At 35.2% G+C, this 18,720-nt stretch overlaps 2 protein-coding genes across 3 annotated transcripts; one reads left to right on the forward strand and one right to left on the reverse strand.

Moving 5' to 3' along the window:
• Positions 1-270: 270 nt before the first annotated feature.
• Positions 271-4,944, forward strand: LOC121978768 (E3 ubiquitin-protein ligase SINAT5-like). Of its 2 annotated transcripts, none has more exons than XM_042531067.1 (3): positions 271-685; positions 3,515-3,901; positions 4,278-4,944. In XM_042531067.1, exons 1-3 carry the CDS (start codon positions 491-493, stop codon positions 4,638-4,640), a joined length of 945 nt encoding a protein of 314 aa, XP_042387001.1. In that variant the 5' UTR covers positions 271-490; the 3' UTR covers positions 4,641-4,944. The 2 variants fall into 2 exon arrangements, with proteins under 2 accessions (XP_042387001.1, XP_042387008.1); XM_042531074.1 differs by having other exon boundaries at positions 3,515-3,814.
• Positions 4,945-6,589: 1,645 nt separating this feature from the next.
• LOC121978786 (dynamin-related protein 5A-like) lies at positions 6,590-17,505 on the reverse strand. Its single transcript, XM_042531082.1, has 16 exons — positions 17,250-17,505; positions 16,099-16,162; positions 15,895-15,999; positions 15,707-15,808; positions 14,139-14,189; positions 13,979-14,040; positions 13,712-13,802; positions 12,993-13,057; positions 11,986-12,180; positions 11,732-11,851; positions 11,098-11,168; positions 9,892-10,117; positions 9,608-9,658; positions 8,287-8,515; positions 7,645-7,784; positions 6,590-6,985 (listed from the first exon to the last, which is right to left on the reverse strand). Exons 1-16 carry the CDS (start codon positions 17,376-17,378, stop codon positions 6,857-6,859), a joined length of 1,830 nt encoding a protein of 609 aa, XP_042387016.1. The 5' UTR covers positions 17,379-17,505; the 3' UTR covers positions 6,590-6,856.
• Between the last annotated feature and the right edge of the window lie 1,215 nt (positions 17,506-18,720).

Consider the following 18,720-nt stretch of genomic DNA (forward strand, 5'->3'; position numbering starts at 1 on the left):
TTGTTATTAATTATTGGCGTTTTTAGGATAAAAATATATATAACGAAGACTTGACGATTGCTCGACATTTTTTCAGAAAATTCGAGAGGCAAAAAGCAAATTACAGCAAACTTTGGGAATGAGATAAATTTTTTTCCCGCTGCGGTTAGGAATTGACGCTAGTCCACGATACTAGGTCGAAATGTGTCGGGCCCCATCCTGGTTTCCAATCACGCGTCTGGTATAAAAGAGGTGCCCTGTTCACGTTATAGGTTTTGCTCCGAGAATAAAACGGTGATCCAAACACCACAAGGTAACGCTGACCACCAGAGAGTTGGAAAAGGGGCGGTCGCCCTGTCTTTCTCTCGCCTCCGTTCCTCTCTGGCTCGATCGCTCCTGTTTCTCTGGCTTCGGCTTCTTCGGTTGCCCTTGCCGAGAAGAAGAGGGGAGAGGGAGGGAGGAGGGAGGGAGGAGGGAGGGAGGGGCCCGAATCCCCTCGCCGTCGAGTGCAATGGAGTCGGATAGCGTGGAATGCGTCTCGTCGATCGATGGAATGGACGAGGATGAGACCTCCCCTCCCCACCCCGCTTCGTCAAAGATCCACGCCGGCGCCGCTACCCCCGCTGGGATTCCCGCTGCCACCAGCGTCCACGAGCTCCTCGAGTGCCCTGTCTGTACAAACTCCATGTATCCCCCAATCCACCAGGTCGATTCTTGCCCTTTATTAGGTATAGTTTATCGGCGATGACCCGCTTTTTAGGTTTTTTCTTCGTTTATATTTGGATTTTGGTTTATGTTTTTGTGCACTATTTTGTTGGCATAACTAGGGTAAAGATAGCGGCCTTCTATGCTCTTTTTTTTTTTCGGGGGTGGCTGCTAGAAAAATTAATTATATGATGGAATTGGTTGGTCAATTATGAGCCGATGGTAATAAGTAGTTGCTGCGTGGTTGTAAGATTTCATTGCCCAGTTTCGGTTCTGTTTGCTCCAGAACTATGCTTCTTTATTCGTAACTGACTTCTAATTCTTTATGGTCTTTCGTTTATGTACAAATCACACATCATGATTTTGATTGGTTGCTTGGATTTCAAATGATAAGAAATTATGATTTAGACTTTTTATTGATAGCTAGTCTGGCCTTGGCCTTTAGACTTGGAGAAGTTCAAACAATATCAAAACAAACAATCCACGTGACATAACCTAATATCATGATTCCTCTATTCCTTTACAATTCTAAATTTACTTAAAGATCAAATAAGGCATAAAAAAAAAGGGTAGTCCGGTGCACGAAGTTCCCGCCATGCAGGGCCCCGGGAAGGATCAAATAAGGCATAATGATACTTTCTTTTTTGTAAATTAATCCATTATTTCTTGTTGCGTGGATAGTTTAGCTGGGATCCCAATATTCAATTTTCAGTAATGGCATGCATATTTCTCTCTTTATTTTTTTTCATAGATTGCACAGTACTATTACTTGATTTTTTTTTAAAAAAAAAATTATTTGTAAAGATATCTTAATTCATAGTTTCTGGGCCCAATGGAGGTATCTACCATGTTGCAATTATGACCGTTCTTGTTATAATAATAAGAGATAACTTTGTGTAACATTATGTTGCTTTTCCAATTCATTGAGGCTTAATCTACCTCTTTGCCAAAAAGCAAAAAAAGGAGCATCAATAATTTCAGTTCAATAGAATTGACTACATTTTTATTTGTTTGCTCAACAAAACATTACTCAGAATGCAAGTACACAGATCTTCATCTACAAAAATAATTTAAAAAAAAAACTTATTTTAAAATTCTTTTGAAACAAAAGCAGTTCTTTAGTGCTATCAGTAGGCATCAATAACCTAACCATTTTCCTGGGTACTGGCAAGCTGATGCCTAAGAGTGAGTTTCAGAGTTTCCTTGGAGAAATCACAACTTGGAGATGAGGGAAGAAAGGTAAGAGTAGAAAATGAAGAAAAGAGAAAAAAAAATTAAGTTGTTTCCTTGAAGGGGAAATCAGGCAAGCAAGTAAAAAAGATAAAAATGTCTCTATCTTCCTTGAAACATTTCTCTCCAGTGAACCACCAGACACGGTCACCGACTCTCTTTGGACTGCTAGATTTCCTTCGTCTCTATGCTCTGGAGCTATGCCTTGGGTGTGTGAGAGCTCTATCCCCATGCCTTAGACCTTATCTAGCATGTGCAGGATCTCCTCCATATCCTGCTCCATGTGCAAGGGCTTGGAGGCTGCTTCAAAAATACAAAAGATGGAAGTAAAGAGTTGGAAGGTTGCAACATTTATGATTCTCCTCCCTATTTGAGTAGAGCCAAATCAAAGGAAAGATATCTCTGTCCTCCCTTCTTCCTTTCCTCTAGCAATGAAGTTACTTTTCCCTTTTCTTTTCTTTACTTTCTTTGCTCTCCTCTCTTTTCCTCTCAAATGAAACACTGCCAAAGATGGGGTTGTAGTGTTTTCCTGTTGTTTCTTTCCCTTGCATCACTTTCCTAAACCAATTTTCCATTGACAATCATGGCTTACAATAGGAAAGTTGCTTTCTCAAAGGAATTTTTAAAATTATTAAAAAAATTGATGTAGCATTTCAGAAATGAGGTATAGTGAGCACTAACATTCTTTATAAAATAATTAAATTTCTATTCATACATAATAACATCAAAAATATAAGATGGTAATCAACATGGTCTTAAAAGACTAAATCATATCATTAATTTGTTATTTATTTTAATAATTAAAGAGATTAAAACATTTAGTCACTAAAAATATATTAAAATTAATTAAATAATTATATTAAAACTAATAACATTAAAAGATTTAGTCACTCATATTGACAACTATTTTTCAGAATACTTTTTTATAATTAATAATATTTTTACAGTAATTAAATAAGTATATTACTGTAGGCAATTAATAGACCTAGAATCACCATATCATATAAGACTAATAACCATTTGAGCAATAAGATAATATTTTACTAGTTATTGACAAGTATAGGATTATAGGGTAAAACTTTTCTTTTTGGAGCATAGCGAGTAGAGAATTCAGTTGGAGCAAACATCTCATAATGCATGCAATCTGTGGTGCATCATTCATGCTCCGAAATCCAACAAATTCTCATCTTTGGATATTACATCTTGTGACACAGGAAAAGATTACACGTCAGAGTGAAAGTAAGTCACATATCTCTAGTTGAACAGTCCATTAGCTTCAACAATCTTAGATATGAGAATATACACCCAATTTATATGCATATAGTTTATGAACAATCAACTTCTACTGCTTAGGGGAACCTACATAGCATTATGGTAATTGTTTTTTTAATGGTAATTTTTGTTGGTAGTTATTTTTATTTCTGACCAATTGACGGGTTTGGAGATCCAAATACATTAGCTCTTATTGTAACCTTAATATGTTTTGAGTAAAGTTTACTTGCTAATTCAGTATTCTTATTTTTTCCATGAGCATGCACTTGGTTCTTTGTGTTCACACTAAAATTGTTTCTCCAGTCTCAAGATCAGTTTACTTTTTCAGTGTCAAAATGGGCATACAATTTGTTCCACATGCAAAGCAAGGGTGCACAACCGATGCCCTACTTGTCGACAGGAGCTTGGAGACATTAGGTGTTTAGCATTGGAAAAAGTAGCTGAGTCACTTGAGCTTCCTTGCAAATATAATTCACTTGGTTGCCCAGAGATCTTTCCATACTACAGCAAACTGAAGCATGAAGCCCAGTGCAGCTATAGGCCTTACAAGTGCCCGTATGCTGGATCTGAATGCGCAGTCGTGGGGGATATCCCTTTTCTAGTTACACATTTAAGAGATGACCACAAGGTAGACATGCACAGTGGTTGCACATTTAATCATCGATATGTCAAATCTAACCCTAGAGAGGTTGAAAATGCTACATGGATGCTGACTGTAAGCTTACTCACTCCTGTGCTACTAAATAGACTGCATGTTTTTTTAGTGATTTTTGTGATTCTAAAAGTCTGTTTAAATTAATCCAATTGACTAACTGAGTAAATATGAAATGTGGCGCTTATACACTCCAATGTTATGCTACAAGTTAATTCACTCTTTTGGAACAAAATATTACAGTTGCCAACATGACAATTGAAGAATGTTATTTCCGGTTGTCCTAAACGATATAAGAGTTGCCATTTCAGTCTTTTAAGATGAATAGATTAATTATGGGGGAAATTATTGGGTTTTACCTAAGTTGTTTCATAGTTATTTGTCACATTTATGGGTCTCTTTGCTAAACTTTCATAATTTTTTTTTTGTCCTTGTTCAGGTATTTAATTGTTTTGGTCATTACTTCTGCTTGCACTTTGAAGCCTTCCAGCTGGGAATGGCTCCCGTGTATATGGCATTTCTGCGTTTCATGGGAGATGAGAATGAAGCGCGAAATTTCAGCTATAGTGTTGAGGTTGGGGCCAATGGAAGGAAGCTAATATGGGAAGGTACACCTCGAAGTATTCGTGATAGTCACCGCAAAGTCCGGGACAGTCATGACGGTCTTATCATTCAGAGAAACATGGCTCTCTTCTTTTCTGGTGGTGATAGGAAAGAACTGAAACTGAGGGTCACTGGTCGGATATGGAAGGAGCAACAGAACAATGATGCCGGAGTTTGCATGCCAAGCGTCTGCAGCTGACTTTGAGCTGATTCGATCTATTCTGGATACTATCATACCTCATGATGGAAGTCTTTCCTAAAATTCTTTCGCCCTAGTGTAGTTGAACTTCTAACTGTGTTTTTAAGGATCAAGTGTCATCTAAGATGTATTTGAAGAGTCAAGTTAATTTGCCATGTGTTGGAAAAAGTGGCCACAGTTGAAAGTCAAATTATTTTATCCAGGAGATCAACGTGAATTTAAAGAAGAAATTGTAAAACACGGGTGAACCAAACTCATTGACCTAAACTTTGTGATATTCTTTTATTGCATTGCTGAGTTGCCATGTCTAGTTGCTTGCATATGCTTGATGCCCCTTTTCCTGTTTTTCAAAAGGTTAACTAATCACAAGTAGCTTTGTGATATGCTTGATGTCCCTTAATGAAGATAAGTGAGTGACCTATTGGATCGATGATGTTAGTTTTTAGGTTAATAGTTCATTGTTTTCTATTTTTATTTTTTATTTTCTATTTCCTTTTTGTTGTTGAGGAAAATCAACCATCGTCCATGTAAAAGCAATTAGTATACAACGATGCCAAAAAGACAAGTATTCTGATGTATCTTTGAGACTTGTTCATATCCTACAGATTGCTTTAAAGTGCAATTATATTAAAACTCGATTTCTGCTTGCATGCATCTCTGCTGGATTACAACTTTTTCCTTTTTGTTTAGTTGCCCTAAGTTAAAGTTTTATCAATTAGATTACCCAAATATTTTCTTGGAGAAAGTTCCCTGATAATTGCTTAATTATTGTACGCCATTCTAATCCTTTCTATCTGCTTGCTTTATCTAACTTGCAGTTGCATTTAAATTGTGCAACTTAAGCTGCACTGGCTGATATGATTTGCAGCTGAAGCAGACTGTGTTAGCTATTCTCGGTGAATCAGGTCTGTTTCTTTCACGCGAACTTGTTGAAACAATTTTGTAAAGGTAAGATCCAGAGCTCATAGTATGACTTGTTCACAACTAATAGCCTCTTTTGTAGTTGCAGATTTTTCGAGTTAAAGTCTAATTTTTTGTTTACTGTCATTTCAAGACTTTCGTTTTAGGCAGATTCAACTGGTGATGGGAAGATAGAGCCAGATGAATGGAGGGATTCTGTCAAACAAAATCCATCCTTGTTCAAGAATATGAATCTTCCATATTTAATGTGATTCCTAAATTTGATTTCATATTTTGCAGTCATTTTTTCTATAAAGCCTGATATCATGTGGTTAGTTTATCGATTTTTTTTTAATCATTTGCACAAGGCATTTACATGATCAATTTGCAATGCTTATTCTTCGCATCTCTATACAAGTTCTCTAAAGCAGCTTGTATGAATGTGTTTTCTGAATTTTGTTACATCTCTTTTTAAAGAAATCTTGGGTGACAATATCTCTCCATCTCATGTTCAGTGCATTTTTGTGATATACTTGGAAATGAGTGAAGAATTGCAGAAATTTCTCTTTCTCCACTGATGGAAATATGTCAATGATCTCAGCTAAATCTGATAGCTAGTCCAAATTGGTGTTTTGCATGCATGCCGAGTAAAACAGGAGATAAATTATTAGAATTCAATATTAGTCGATATAGACAATATATTAATCATGTTGATGTTTTACACTCAGTATGTTAAAAGTCAAAATAAATTAAAATATTATTATTATTTATAATTTGTTTTTAAATTTGAATTTAAATATAATTCTATATTTTTCTTTTTTCTACCTCTTTAATTTATCACTGACACTATATATTACAAATCTAGCACAATATAAAAAATAATATCATTCTAATTAAAAAACTGAGAACAATTTCTCATTTCTTCTATCATCCACCTACTTTCTCATTCTCAATTCTCAAGTCAAATTCAACACTGACGAGATCTTATATAAATATATCATCTACATTTTGGTCAGCTTGTGCATTGCACCAAAGACACTTTTTACCCATTTCTATAATTTGAATAAAAAACATTAAGACAACAGAAACACAATTCATTCAAAAAGAAAATTATTATTTATATCTGGCAGCAGGTCAGCTTGTGCCTTGCACCAGATACTTTTTATCAGAACTAATTTGCTGCGACTCGGTACAATAATCAACCGACAAGATAATACAAAGATGAAACTAACTATTAATTATCATATGAAGTGTATAAACTATATTTTCTCAGTAAACATTTGGATGCGAGAAAATTTTATATTTCCAATTGGTGCCTACTTTGTCCATGCCACTGCATCAATCTCAGCTTGGGCGCTTCTGTAGAGTTCCACTCTTTTTGCAAGGGCAGCTCGACGCTCCATAATTGCTGGGTCTTCATCCAATAATGATCCCAACTGCTTAGACTGCATAACACAAGTTCCCACTAAACGTAAAATGCCATTCTGAGCAAGCATTGATGATACAAGAAATATAAAAAACAGTACAATACAGAATTAGAGAGGTAAGAAAGTTGGCACATAGAAGCCAATAGAAGTAAAAGGAAAAAAGCAAAGCATATAAAAGATAATGGGGCCAATAGAGTAAAAAATGTCAGTTTCAACCACCACATAATGAAAATAAGAAGGTTTTTCACTATACTTCTAGGAGAACCAAAAAACAGTAATCCAAGTTTTGATATTGTTGGATTCAATTGAAATCAAGATCAAGATGTACTAAATGATAAGGAAAGCTCTACTCCAAAATAAATCAAAAAGTTTGCATCTGCTCCTATACAGGCAGTTGCAACAAAATTAAGTGATTTTTACATGCTCATATATAAACTTCTTTGTAATCGAAGTAAAACATGATAACAGCTGAAAATAGGGAAATACATAAGATAGTTTTCATTTAAAGACATCAAATATTAGATGACACATTCTACAACCAAAATCACTGAAGTCAGCGAAGAAACCTTTCACGTTTCTATGAGAAAGGATGTATCAGAACAGACACCAAAACAATTGCCTAACAGCAGTATCGATTTATTATAAAAGGTCAAAATGTAAGTACTTCACAATCTTACCTCCTTTTTGCCCAACTCAGTAAAAAATTGATCAAGCAAGGAGCGCTTTGCCTCCCGCACTTGACAGTAAACAATAGACTTAGGAATAGAGTTTCGCAAGCTTGCACACACCATGTTGACATATGCCAGAACAGTAGTTCCTGTCAAACACCAATATAAATGGCATCAAGCATATAATTGAATAGTGAACATCATTATAACACTCAGGACCTACTACCCCTAATTTACCCATGTCAGACATCTAAAACTAACATTGATACTGCGAGTTGGATACCTACACATCAATTGATCACAAATTAAATTTCAGGAAATGAGCAATAAAACTCAGACACCTAGATCTATACAAACATGGAATACTTGTATAGAAGACATTGTACAGATACAATATTGATCCCATCTCTTCTTATATTTTCAAACCAAAATCAGATCTAGAATATAAAAAGCAAGAAATATTTTTATTTTATGATTGAATCCATATGGTAAAGTTGTTGTCATGTGACCCACATGTTCGAGTTGTGGAAACAGCCTCTTGCAAAGCACAAAATAAGGCTGCGTACAATAAAGCCAATGTGGTCTGACCCTTCCACAGGATCTTACACGGAGCTTCGTGTATGGTCTAACAAGTTCATAATCCTAACTCACCTATACGTCTTAGATACGAGTCATTGTATCTGTCAAAAATAGAAAGTGTTGGGCTTCCGCCTTTCTCAACATCTTGAGGAAGCTTTCGGAAGAAATCTACTGTGAGATAACTGCACTCCATATCCACTAGCTTAAGAGTTGCTTTCCTGCTTTCTTCCCTCATTCTCTCCAATGATTCAAAAGCTGCATTCCCAACTGCTATTCTCAGCGTAGGATATTGCTTGAGCTCCTACCAAAATAGATCATGAAGGATTAATCAATTTTGTGCTTTTAATGAAATTTGAAAACATAAGTATGGTTAATGAAATGACAAAATTCTCGACTATGAGCAGTGAAATAATATTCATGCAATTAGCATGATTTCGCAACAATTTTATACGTTGAAAAATTATTAAGAATTAATTAATGCACAACACTTTTTGTACTTTTAAAACTACGAATTTCAAAATTTCAAACTATCTGATGCTAAATTTTTAACTTGACTACTTGATTAAATTTAAGTGAAGCATTGGCTAAGAGAAATAAAATATAATTGAGAACATATCTATAAGACGTTTCACTAGACCTAAGATATCGTGAACGTGTCACAGACTCATAGCATAGTCAAGATCTGGAACTCCTTGTCACAACAAATTGCATACAAAAGTAACAGAATTTTTTTTGACTGATCCTTTATTTATTTTCCATATTCTCAAATATTGGAAAACCAAATTCCTAAAGGAATTTTGGACAATCATAAGTGATTCAAATCATACTTCAGCTTCTTTCATAATCATGACCATGCAAACCAACCTTCTTTACAAGCAATAGACCATCGCATAGTTGGTCACAATACCATGCCACTACTAATCTGCATTACAGAATAATGTCCCTACACAACTATTAATTCAGTGCAACAGGAATACTATGCACATTTCAGGCATCTGTCTGAAAAACATCAAGATATGCAAAGACATGGAAGAAGACGCAGAGACATGGAAAAAGATTATGGCTCCCCATGAGATTAAACAAATAGTTTGATTCAGGTAAACCTGAAATTTTTAACAAAGAACTAGAAAAACTTGAGTTTTCAGATTCTTACTAGTGAATGCTAACACATGATTAATGCATGATTAACACATGACTAACAACTGAAGAAGAAAGAGACGAAAGATAACAGCTTGAGTACTTTAATTAATTCCAACTATAACAAATAAAAGGATCAACATATGCAATGCATTTAATTAATGTTTTCTTAGTGAATTGTTTTGAAGCAAATCAAGAAAAGGCATGATGATTCACAAGAGAATAGAAAGCAAACAGCAAGGCAACTAAAACCTACTGGAGTCTTGCTAACAGCCTTATGAACTAGCTCCTTCAGTAAAGCGTGAACCTGTAAACACATTGCAGGAGAATTAGAAGCGCCATTTGCAATCACAAATTCAAGAAATAGGAGATATGCTAGAAGTTAACAGATCTAACACCAAGTGCAGGTAAATGAAATAAAAGCAGGTATGTAGCAACATCCAACTACCATGAGAGTAAACAACAGGGCAATTTCAAGATAAGTGTATTCCCGGTTTCAAAGAGCCAAAACATTAGTTCAATGTAAAGAGAAATTTATACCGCGTCAACAGCTGCCTCAGCAGGACCTCTTATAGAAACCAATGAAGATTCAATGAGGCGTCGGTATCCTTGCTCAGGAGCTATCAAGTGAGGTTGATAACCATCAGCTTCAGTGATAAGTTTCTTTACATTCTCCATTGAAAGTTGCTTGTCAAATTGTAATCTCTTAAGAGCCGCAGGGAGTTGTGCATCAAAAACATTATAAATTTTTTCACCACCAGGTCGCCTGCAGTTGATAACACATTCTATGTTAATGGCAAATCTATGATAACATAAATAATGCACATTAAAGGTAACTATAAATCTGAACAAGGTGGTAAACACTTGAGTCGACGACTTTATTGATAAAACTATAACATTCTACCATTCAGAGGTAAAGAGACTAGTATAATGAAGAGGAACTACTTGTGATCAAGCTAAATTCATTCCTATGTTAAAATACCAAAGGAAACATATCTTTGTAACATTCCTATAAGTCCAACAGCGATAATTTTGTCCAGGGATAATGTTACCACTACAACTATGTAACTTATTATAGATACAATGTCATGGGCAATGCTACTACCATTCTCCATGATGTTGCAAGTTGTCATAGCGATAGTTCTGTGGATCAAGTTCCTATCCTAACCATGTTGCTAACTGAACCATTGTTGCTACATGTTACTGATATAGCTCCACAGTGCAATGACTTGGTATTATAAAGTATAGACACATAATCTACAGACATCACATGTACTCTGTAAACATGCTTGGACTAGAGTGCTCTCAATATATTCCTTTGATCTCCATTATTCACCCAACAATGGACCCCAAGCTCGTCAGCACTGAACTAAAGCACTTTCACGATTCTGACTAATTGAATAAATGATAACATTATGCAATATCTGCATAACTGCATGGTAACTAATCATTCTTCAATGCCACCAAAACATCTTGAAAAAATTAATTCAGAAGAAAAATTGTACTTGAGACATAAATAAGTTGGAATCTCAATCAACTTGCCTAATTTCAATAAGTTGTGATTTTATGTCAAAACTGATTTTACTAGATTACTCTGTAAGTTACATATCGATTCAGATTATGCGGATGCATGTACAATCATCTTCATTCAAAAGAAGCATAAGTGAAGCTGTTTGTAGGAAATTCAAAAGTGAATATGATACAAAATAATTAGTTCTTGAAAAAAAGTGTGGTACAAATACATACACGCCATCAAGGTGATCCTTATAAATTTGATCAAAGATTCTGCAAATTTCCATAATCGCATACAACTTACCCTGAACATAATAGAAAAATAATTCTCAAAACCTCGCAGCAAATTAGATGCACATATCCAAGAAAGAGAACTAATAGATGGATAGCTTCCATGATTAACTCCTGATTTATAGAATGAATATAGAAAATACTAAAGAAATTCTGCACTAGAGAAAGACAAAACATTATATCCATTAAAGCTGGTAGTTATCAGCTAACAAGTAATTGATCTCAACAAACCATGATAACCAAATTATCAGTACCAAAACATACTGAGCAGTTAAGGGCACAAATTGTATAAGAAACATGACACAAAAAAAAGTATTAATGTGTCAACATCCATCTACATGACTACATCTCAATGAGCTAGACAAAAAAAAAGAAGAAGAGTATTGTCAGCTTCAGTTGATACTCGCAACAGAAGAGAAACAAATAACTACGTTTAAGAAATTTGAACAAATTTCTTAAACGGCTTAGATATCTCAAGACACAAGTTGAAGAACAGATTAAAACCACTCTACATTAACTCTACAATCTACCAGGAAAGATTGGAATATCAATCATAAAGAGAGTATATGAAACTTACACCAGCATCTGCAGCAACTGGTTTTCCTAGACGAGTTAATTCACCTTCTAGTTCAGCAAGTGTTTTACTTATAAGAGATTGGATGCCTGGAATTCGAGATTTAATTACTTGCTCCAAATGCTGCATATAAAAAATATGATTTTCTATTATTTTAGTAAAAGAAATTGTTAATTCAAGATCCAAAGTCACCATTCACGTTGTGTGTCTTTCAAAATGCCAATCAAAGTAACTATGCTTGCAGAAAAATCTGATACCTTTGAGAGAACTTTCCCCAAATGCTCAGACCCCATCCTGTGAGCTAGATGCTTGTATACTGGTGAATTTGCAAAATATTCTCTCTCTCTTCTTCTAGCAGCAATCATGTCCACATTCTTGTTAATATCAGCTTGAGAACGATTAACAACACCGATCCAAGGGAATTGTAGACGATATGATTTCCCTTCCAGTATCTTAAGAGAGTATCATACACAGAGTAAAGATATAAATGCACAAAATTGACATGATAAGGTTTTAAGCATCAACCAAATAAATACAACAAAAAATATGAACATGTATTATTCAAATAGAGTATGAATTTCAATCACAAAGAAAAAATAAGCAATAGCAGCAATCTGTCACAGAGAAAAATTGAAATATATGGTTAATCTAAATTGTCAGAGAAAGAAAGCCTACTAAATTTAAAACTCATGGGCATTGTACATGTACATTATAGCAAGTGGCAAGACACTGATACTAGAAGCAACCAAGTTCTGCAAGCCGATTAGAATAATGATATTAGTCATCATATGTATGGAAACCTTAGTGTTGCCAACAAAACTATAGCTTGAAGGGGACTTCAAGAGAACTAAATACCTACTAATGGCCTCTAGTCATAAAGCATATGAAAAAGGCAACCAAATAACTCTGCGAACCTCCATGGCTTCATCTTGTAATTTCTACAAGGAAATTAGTTAGGGTAATCACATAGGTTCTTTCTTGGCTATGCTGTGAGTAAGACGAGCACATCCAAAAGAAACATTGTCGATGCAAAGTTACATATGAACACAGGATTGGAGATTGTTCCAAGTGAAGAAAGTACTTTATTTCTGTCATACAATGCAGAACTAAGAAGCTAAATGTAACAACAAATCTAAACCTCTAGATTGTCTGAGAATAGAAAGAAAATTACCTCACTGAAAGAATAAGTAGATAATAGGTAATTGTTTATTCAACAGTGTACAAAAGCTATGCTGCAAAAAGAGATGCGAAGAAATCAGCTTACTTCAACAGCATCAGTACCCTTGTCCATTAAATCAATCTTAGTAAGCACACCAAGTGTTCTCTCACCTAGAATGACAAAAGAAACACAGACAGTCAATTTAACATTGGCAGTCATATATTCACTAACAGAGAAAGATTATATGATAAAGAGATCTTCTATATGAAACATGAATCTCCCTAAATGCATTATTTTGTCTTTGAAAATGTAAACCATATGTGCCATTTTTAGTAGGTGCCATCAATCCATCAATACAACCTGCTTAATATTTTTTCACTAGCCACACTATTCATCTGGTAAAGTGATTTATTTTTTGAAAAAAGATCATTCATTCAAAATTCATTAATGCCTGAGTTGAAAAACTACATCAAATAGTTAAACTCCAATAACAAAAATATTATTCAAAGCCAGATGTAATTAAGAGAACTACCTAAAATAAAATGACGAGATGAACTTAAGAGATCAATTTTGATAACTTGCAAGGTACAAAAAAAAAGAGATCATGTAATTAAAAATTTATGGCATATTGACAATGTTATTGTGAAAGTTCCCAAGATCTCTTGTTAACCACTATAATGTTTAACTCCTTTCAAATAGATGCTCCATTTATCTACAAGTAGAAAGTGCCGCTGCTGGAATAAAAATGGGCAATAACTTCGTGAATGTATAAAGAACAAAAACAACACTTGTATAATTTTTTTTTCAGAAATAGCAAGACACACCCTTAGGATCAACTTCACGGCATATCTTAATTGCATCAGATGTGGCAAGATCTTGATTGGCTGGTGAAATAGCAAGAATTATACAATTGGGCTGCACATCAAATAAAAGTCAAAAATTCAATAGAACATCGACAAGTCAACACACAGGATATCCATAGTAGTAGAAATGAAAGAACACAGCATGCAATGAAAAATAATGAATTTCAACAATAAACAAAACACATAGAGAAACGGGATGATAACATAACATAGCTTCATAAGTATCACCTTCTCAATATATGAACGGACCATATTCTCAATATCAGCTACGATACTATCAGGTTGTCCCTCTACGATATACACACAGTAAAGAATGTTTAGGAAGATTAAGTGCATCTATGACTAAAAAAAGGGTAGCAAAATTTAACAAACATAGATAGTGAATTACCAACTGCAACGTTTGTAAGTCCAGGAAGATCAATTAGTGTCAAATTCACAACTGCCAGAGATGAGAGTATTAGTATTATTGCAGTAAAATTTTACTCTAAAATCAGGGGTGCATGGTGAAAGAGTGGCAAATTTATGGGAGATATATTGAAAGATTCAAAATGTTGTATATGCAACGATGTATCAGACATCCCTTTTAACGGATCACGAGGATGAGTGATAAACTAAGTAAAATTCAAGGATATCAAAAGCCTGAAGTGGGATAATTGAGCATCTGGGTAATAATTTATTTCAGTAAAATATAATAGGAGTTATTCACTGCACTAAGTATCAAGATCATTTTCTTGTTTCCCAGGCGCAACAATATTTGATTCACAGTCAACAAGATCACCTCACTGCTGAGGGTATGGGGTAACTCATAGTGTATCCCTGCCCTAGTTTTTTCTAAATCTTCACTTGGCCAATAGAAATCATCATGGATATACAGTTGAAGCACTGAAAAACACATACTCTATAGCATCAGTTTCTCTAAGCCATCACATGACACATGATAATCCATCTTGGATATATAGATGAAGCTATAGTTATAGCATCCAAAAATACCAATTCTATCACATCACTTCTTTACAACCTACAGTGAGTCTATGAGCAGATAGATGTGTCAATTAAAATTAAATTATTAACATAAGATATTTTAAAATAAGTTAAATAGTGGATTATTCATGAGCAATGCTGTTTCAAGTTCAACAAGGGCAAATAAAGAACCAGGAGATGGACTGACTCATCTTTTTCCTGGGGCTCAAACATCTGACAAAAGAAGCAGCCGACACCAACAGACATCAAACCTTGGGGTGTGCTCAAATTCTGTAACCTCGACAATATTCATCTAATCAATCCAATATCTATTCAAGCTTAAGCAAATCGAGAACTCTTTCAAAAGTGCTTTAGCTTCTTCTCCAATATTTAACTCCAAACAGTATTACTGGATTTGAGAAGAGGATTTCAACTAAAAAGCACGTCTACATTGCTTTTTTGTTTAGTCCCACATCAAGAAGTAGAAGAGGCATAAAGGGGTTTATAAAGAACACCCTACATGTTTGTCTTGCACATCATACATGGTTGGGGTGGGCGCGGGTCTACTTCTTGACTCAACCAAAATTGTCTGGATCCAAGTATTTTGTGACCTGGATCAGTTATCAATTTTTGTGTTTACCATCAAAGTACTTACTAATGTTCATACAAAAAACTTGCTTTCTTCAACAAAATTAAATTCTAATAATCCACAGTTAAAGACATCAAGAGACCTACTTCATGCAATATGATAATACAATGCAAATACTCTATATTACTAAAACCATAAGATTGTTAATTTATTTATGGTCCTGCATATTGAAGCCAACTGCATATAGAGAACTACATATGCTATATCTGCTTCATTCTCCTAATGCAAATGCTTAGGCGGCCACTTTTTAAACCATGTCCTTAACCTTTTCATCTGGTGCAGGGATAGATATATGAAGTTAGTATGGAAGATGATTACAAAATGTAAAAAAGCCATCAATTTCTCACCGTTGGGAGAATAAATACTAAGGTGAATTGGAACAGGTGAAATTTGCTTGTTAAGTCCAGTTTCTCTATCTGTTTCATCTTGGATCTCCTTCCTAACAAGGGCTGTATTGAAACAAGCAGTGTGTACATTTCAATCTTACGAGTTCATAGAATGTCTAAAACACAAATATAGTAGCCAAGAAAATTACCAAAATTTGTGAACCTCTTTCTTGGAAGGTGCATGAATTCGGCGTACTCTCTGTGTCCATCAATTTTATGCAGCTGAAGAACTAGGGGGCGTCTAGTGACAATTCCTACAAAAGGTAATGACGTTGCTTATAAAAAACTAACCACCACCTCAAACTTGACAAAAGAATGTATAGTAAGAGAATTATGGACATCTTAGAGGTCACCTGAACCCCTTGGTAGAAAGTCCTTCCCGACTATGCTTTCAAGTACAGAAGATTTACCAGAGCTCTAAAATACAAAACCAGGTCATGAATATAGAGTGGAAAGTAAATAATGAGATGTGGAAAAAGCATGAAGCAAACAACTTTAGCTTTTGATCATAAAGAAAACATGCACATGAACTAACTAGCTTATTAGAAAAGAAGAGCATCCTCTTGAATTTGAAAAGATAGCAAAAGGAAGCAGAATAAACAATTTAAAAAACAAATTATTACATATCCTATAATATGATTCTAATTTGGCTAAAAAAGAGCTGGTAAAATTCACCACAACTACCTATGCAACAAGAAATAAATTAGATTGAATAGGTCAGGATCTTGTCATTTCATTTTCCTAACCTTGAAAGATAAAATGGACACAATTATTGACAAAGTACTTTGACTTGATTGAATGGGGCGGCAAATGGTAATTTCCTAGACGTTTAAATGGGAAAATCTGCAGCAAACCAATATTCGATGCTTCGCGTGCACCTAAGAAATTAGTAGTGAGTATCAAACATGTTGACATGAATCCAAATTGGAACAATCAAGAAAATGGGGCGCCAAAAGAAAGTTTTGAATAGGACGAAAAGAAGCACCAATCGTGACAGAAAAAAAAAAATCTGTCCTTAAGACGCAATCTCCCAAAGAAATCAGTACAAATACAATAACTACAGATGCTCCGTACCAAACTAAACCCTCCAATGTTGAACTTGAAACACCCAACTAGAGTAAGAACACTAGAACCCAAGGAGGATGAGAAAAAAGAAGAATCGGCGAACACACAAGAAACTAGTAGTGAGTATCAATCATGTCGAGACGAATCCGCATTGGAACAATCAAGAAAAAGGGGGCACCAAAAGATAGTTTTGAGTAAGACGAAAAGAAGCACCGATCACGGCAGGAAAAAAAAAAAAAATCTGTCCGTAAGAAGCAATCTCCCAAACAACTCAGTACAAATACACAAACTACAGACGCTTCGTATCGAAACTAAACCCTCCAATGTTGAACTTGAAACACCCAACTACGGTAAGACACCAGAATCCAAGGAGGAGGATGAAAAAAAGAGAGTCAGTAACCAAAGGCAGGCACAAAACATCAACGAAGAAACCAATTACCTGTCCACCAACGACGGCGATCGCAGGTAGCGAATCCCACAAGGTGGGCAGAGCGTTCTCCTCCCCGTGGTCTCCCAGAGCGGTGCAAGCTCTCTGGAGTTTGTTGACGAGGGAGATCAAGCTATCCATGGCTCCTCGCCGGTCAGATTTTTCAGATCAATGTATCAGGGAAATGGGAGATGGGATAGGAAGCGGCGATCGGGTGGATGCTGGGAGCAAAAGCGTCGCCGTAAAAGGAAGGAACGTCTGTTCCAAGTGCCACGAGTAGAACTTGAATAAAGAAGGTGGCGGTGGTAGGATTGAGATGATCTGGGCCGTCTATTTGAAAGGCTACTGGGCTTACCGCTTACGAGTCCAACATCCGTCCATCAACTGGCGGATTTGAGTCGGTGGTTTTCTTTAAAAATAAGGTGTTATTTGCACTAATCTGCTTCTAACGTAGCTGCGATATCGTCGCCTTTAGAAGAAACAGCTATCCTACAAGCCTTCGTCATGATCTCCGGCGCCCATTTCTATTTTTTCTATTTTTCATGTTTACATTTAAATTTAATCTACTACAAATATGACAAACAAACATGATTTTCACAATATACTCATAATTCATCACAACAAAACTCATAATAAACTCATTACACATCACAAATTATAACGTAACAAAATCACTATACATCACAAATTATATTCCAATAATCCATATGAATGAAAATGCACAATGGATACATAATCATAAATATAAGCACAAGTCCAAATCTAATAAACAAAATGAACAAAATAATCTCTAGTCTTGCATGAAAGTTGATTACGATTAGTTATGAATACAAAATGCGATATTAAACTACAAAAGATGTAACTACTTAAACTGATAAATAAAAACTAACGAACATTTTTTAAAAAAATACATACCTGCATCCTGAGATAAAAATAAGCAAAATCTGAAATTGATCATGAAAATGTATAATAATTAGAGATGTATATAATTATTAAAAAATAGCATTATTTTTTTTATTGAAATTAAAAGTTAAGATAAATGATAACATACCTCAAATCTACTCCGTAGGGAAATGGTTGGGATCCTGGGTCTCCTAGGTCTCTTGAGACTCCAAACGATGCAGGTGGTAGATCTGAAATCCGAAGAAAATGTCGTTGCAATTACTTGCATATGGCAAAATATAGCATCAATCTCAGCTTGTCACTGTCGCATCTCTCGTACTCTCGTATCTCTGCGTCCCTCCCATCCATCATCTCCTCCAATGACGATAGTCGAGTCCGTAAGTTCTAATTTTTCTCCCACAATTCTCATATCTCACTAGATGAGGAGGAGGAACTAGGACGACCTCTGATCCCTGGAGCTATCTCCTGCTCATAGATAACTTTGGCTTGAGAGCCAAGCCCATAGAGAGAGGTTTCTTTCCTTCCACCGACAACATCATAATAAATGTCATTAACCACATCGGTGGAAAGAGACTATGAT

The sequence above is a fragment of the Zingiber officinale genome, chromosome 1B (assembly GCF_018446385.1).
Source record: "Zingiber officinale cultivar Zhangliang chromosome 1B, Zo_v1.1, whole genome shotgun sequence".
In the NCBI taxonomy this organism is placed as follows: domain Eukaryota; kingdom Viridiplantae; phylum Streptophyta; class Magnoliopsida; order Zingiberales; family Zingiberaceae; genus Zingiber; species Zingiber officinale.

Bases quoted from the DNA above. Each gene is read 5' to 3' on its own strand.
- LOC121978768 (XM_042531067.1), top strand. From the start codon at position 491: ATGGAGTCGGATAGCGTGGAATGCGTCTCGTCGATCGATGGAATGGAC. The intron at 686-3,514 runs GTCGATTCTTGC...TTACTTTTTCAG, and splicing joins TGTATCCCCCAATCCACCAG to TGTCAAAATGGGCATACAAT. The intron at 3,902-4,277 runs GTAAGCTTACTC...GTCCTTGTTCAG, and splicing joins ATGCTACATGGATGCTGACT to GTATTTAATTGTTTTGGTCA.
- LOC121978786 (XM_042531082.1), bottom strand. From the start codon at position 17,378: ATGGATAGCTTGATCTCCCTCGTCAACAAACTCCAGAGAGCTTGCACC. The intron at 16,000-16,098 runs GTGACCTCTAAG...TACCTTTTGTAG, and splicing joins CTTTCTACCAAGGGGTTCAG to GAATTGTCACTAGACGCCCC. The intron at 11,852-11,985 runs GTATCAGATTTT...TTTTATATGCAG, and splicing joins TGGGGAAAGTTCTCTCAAAG to CATTTGGAGCAAGTAATTAA.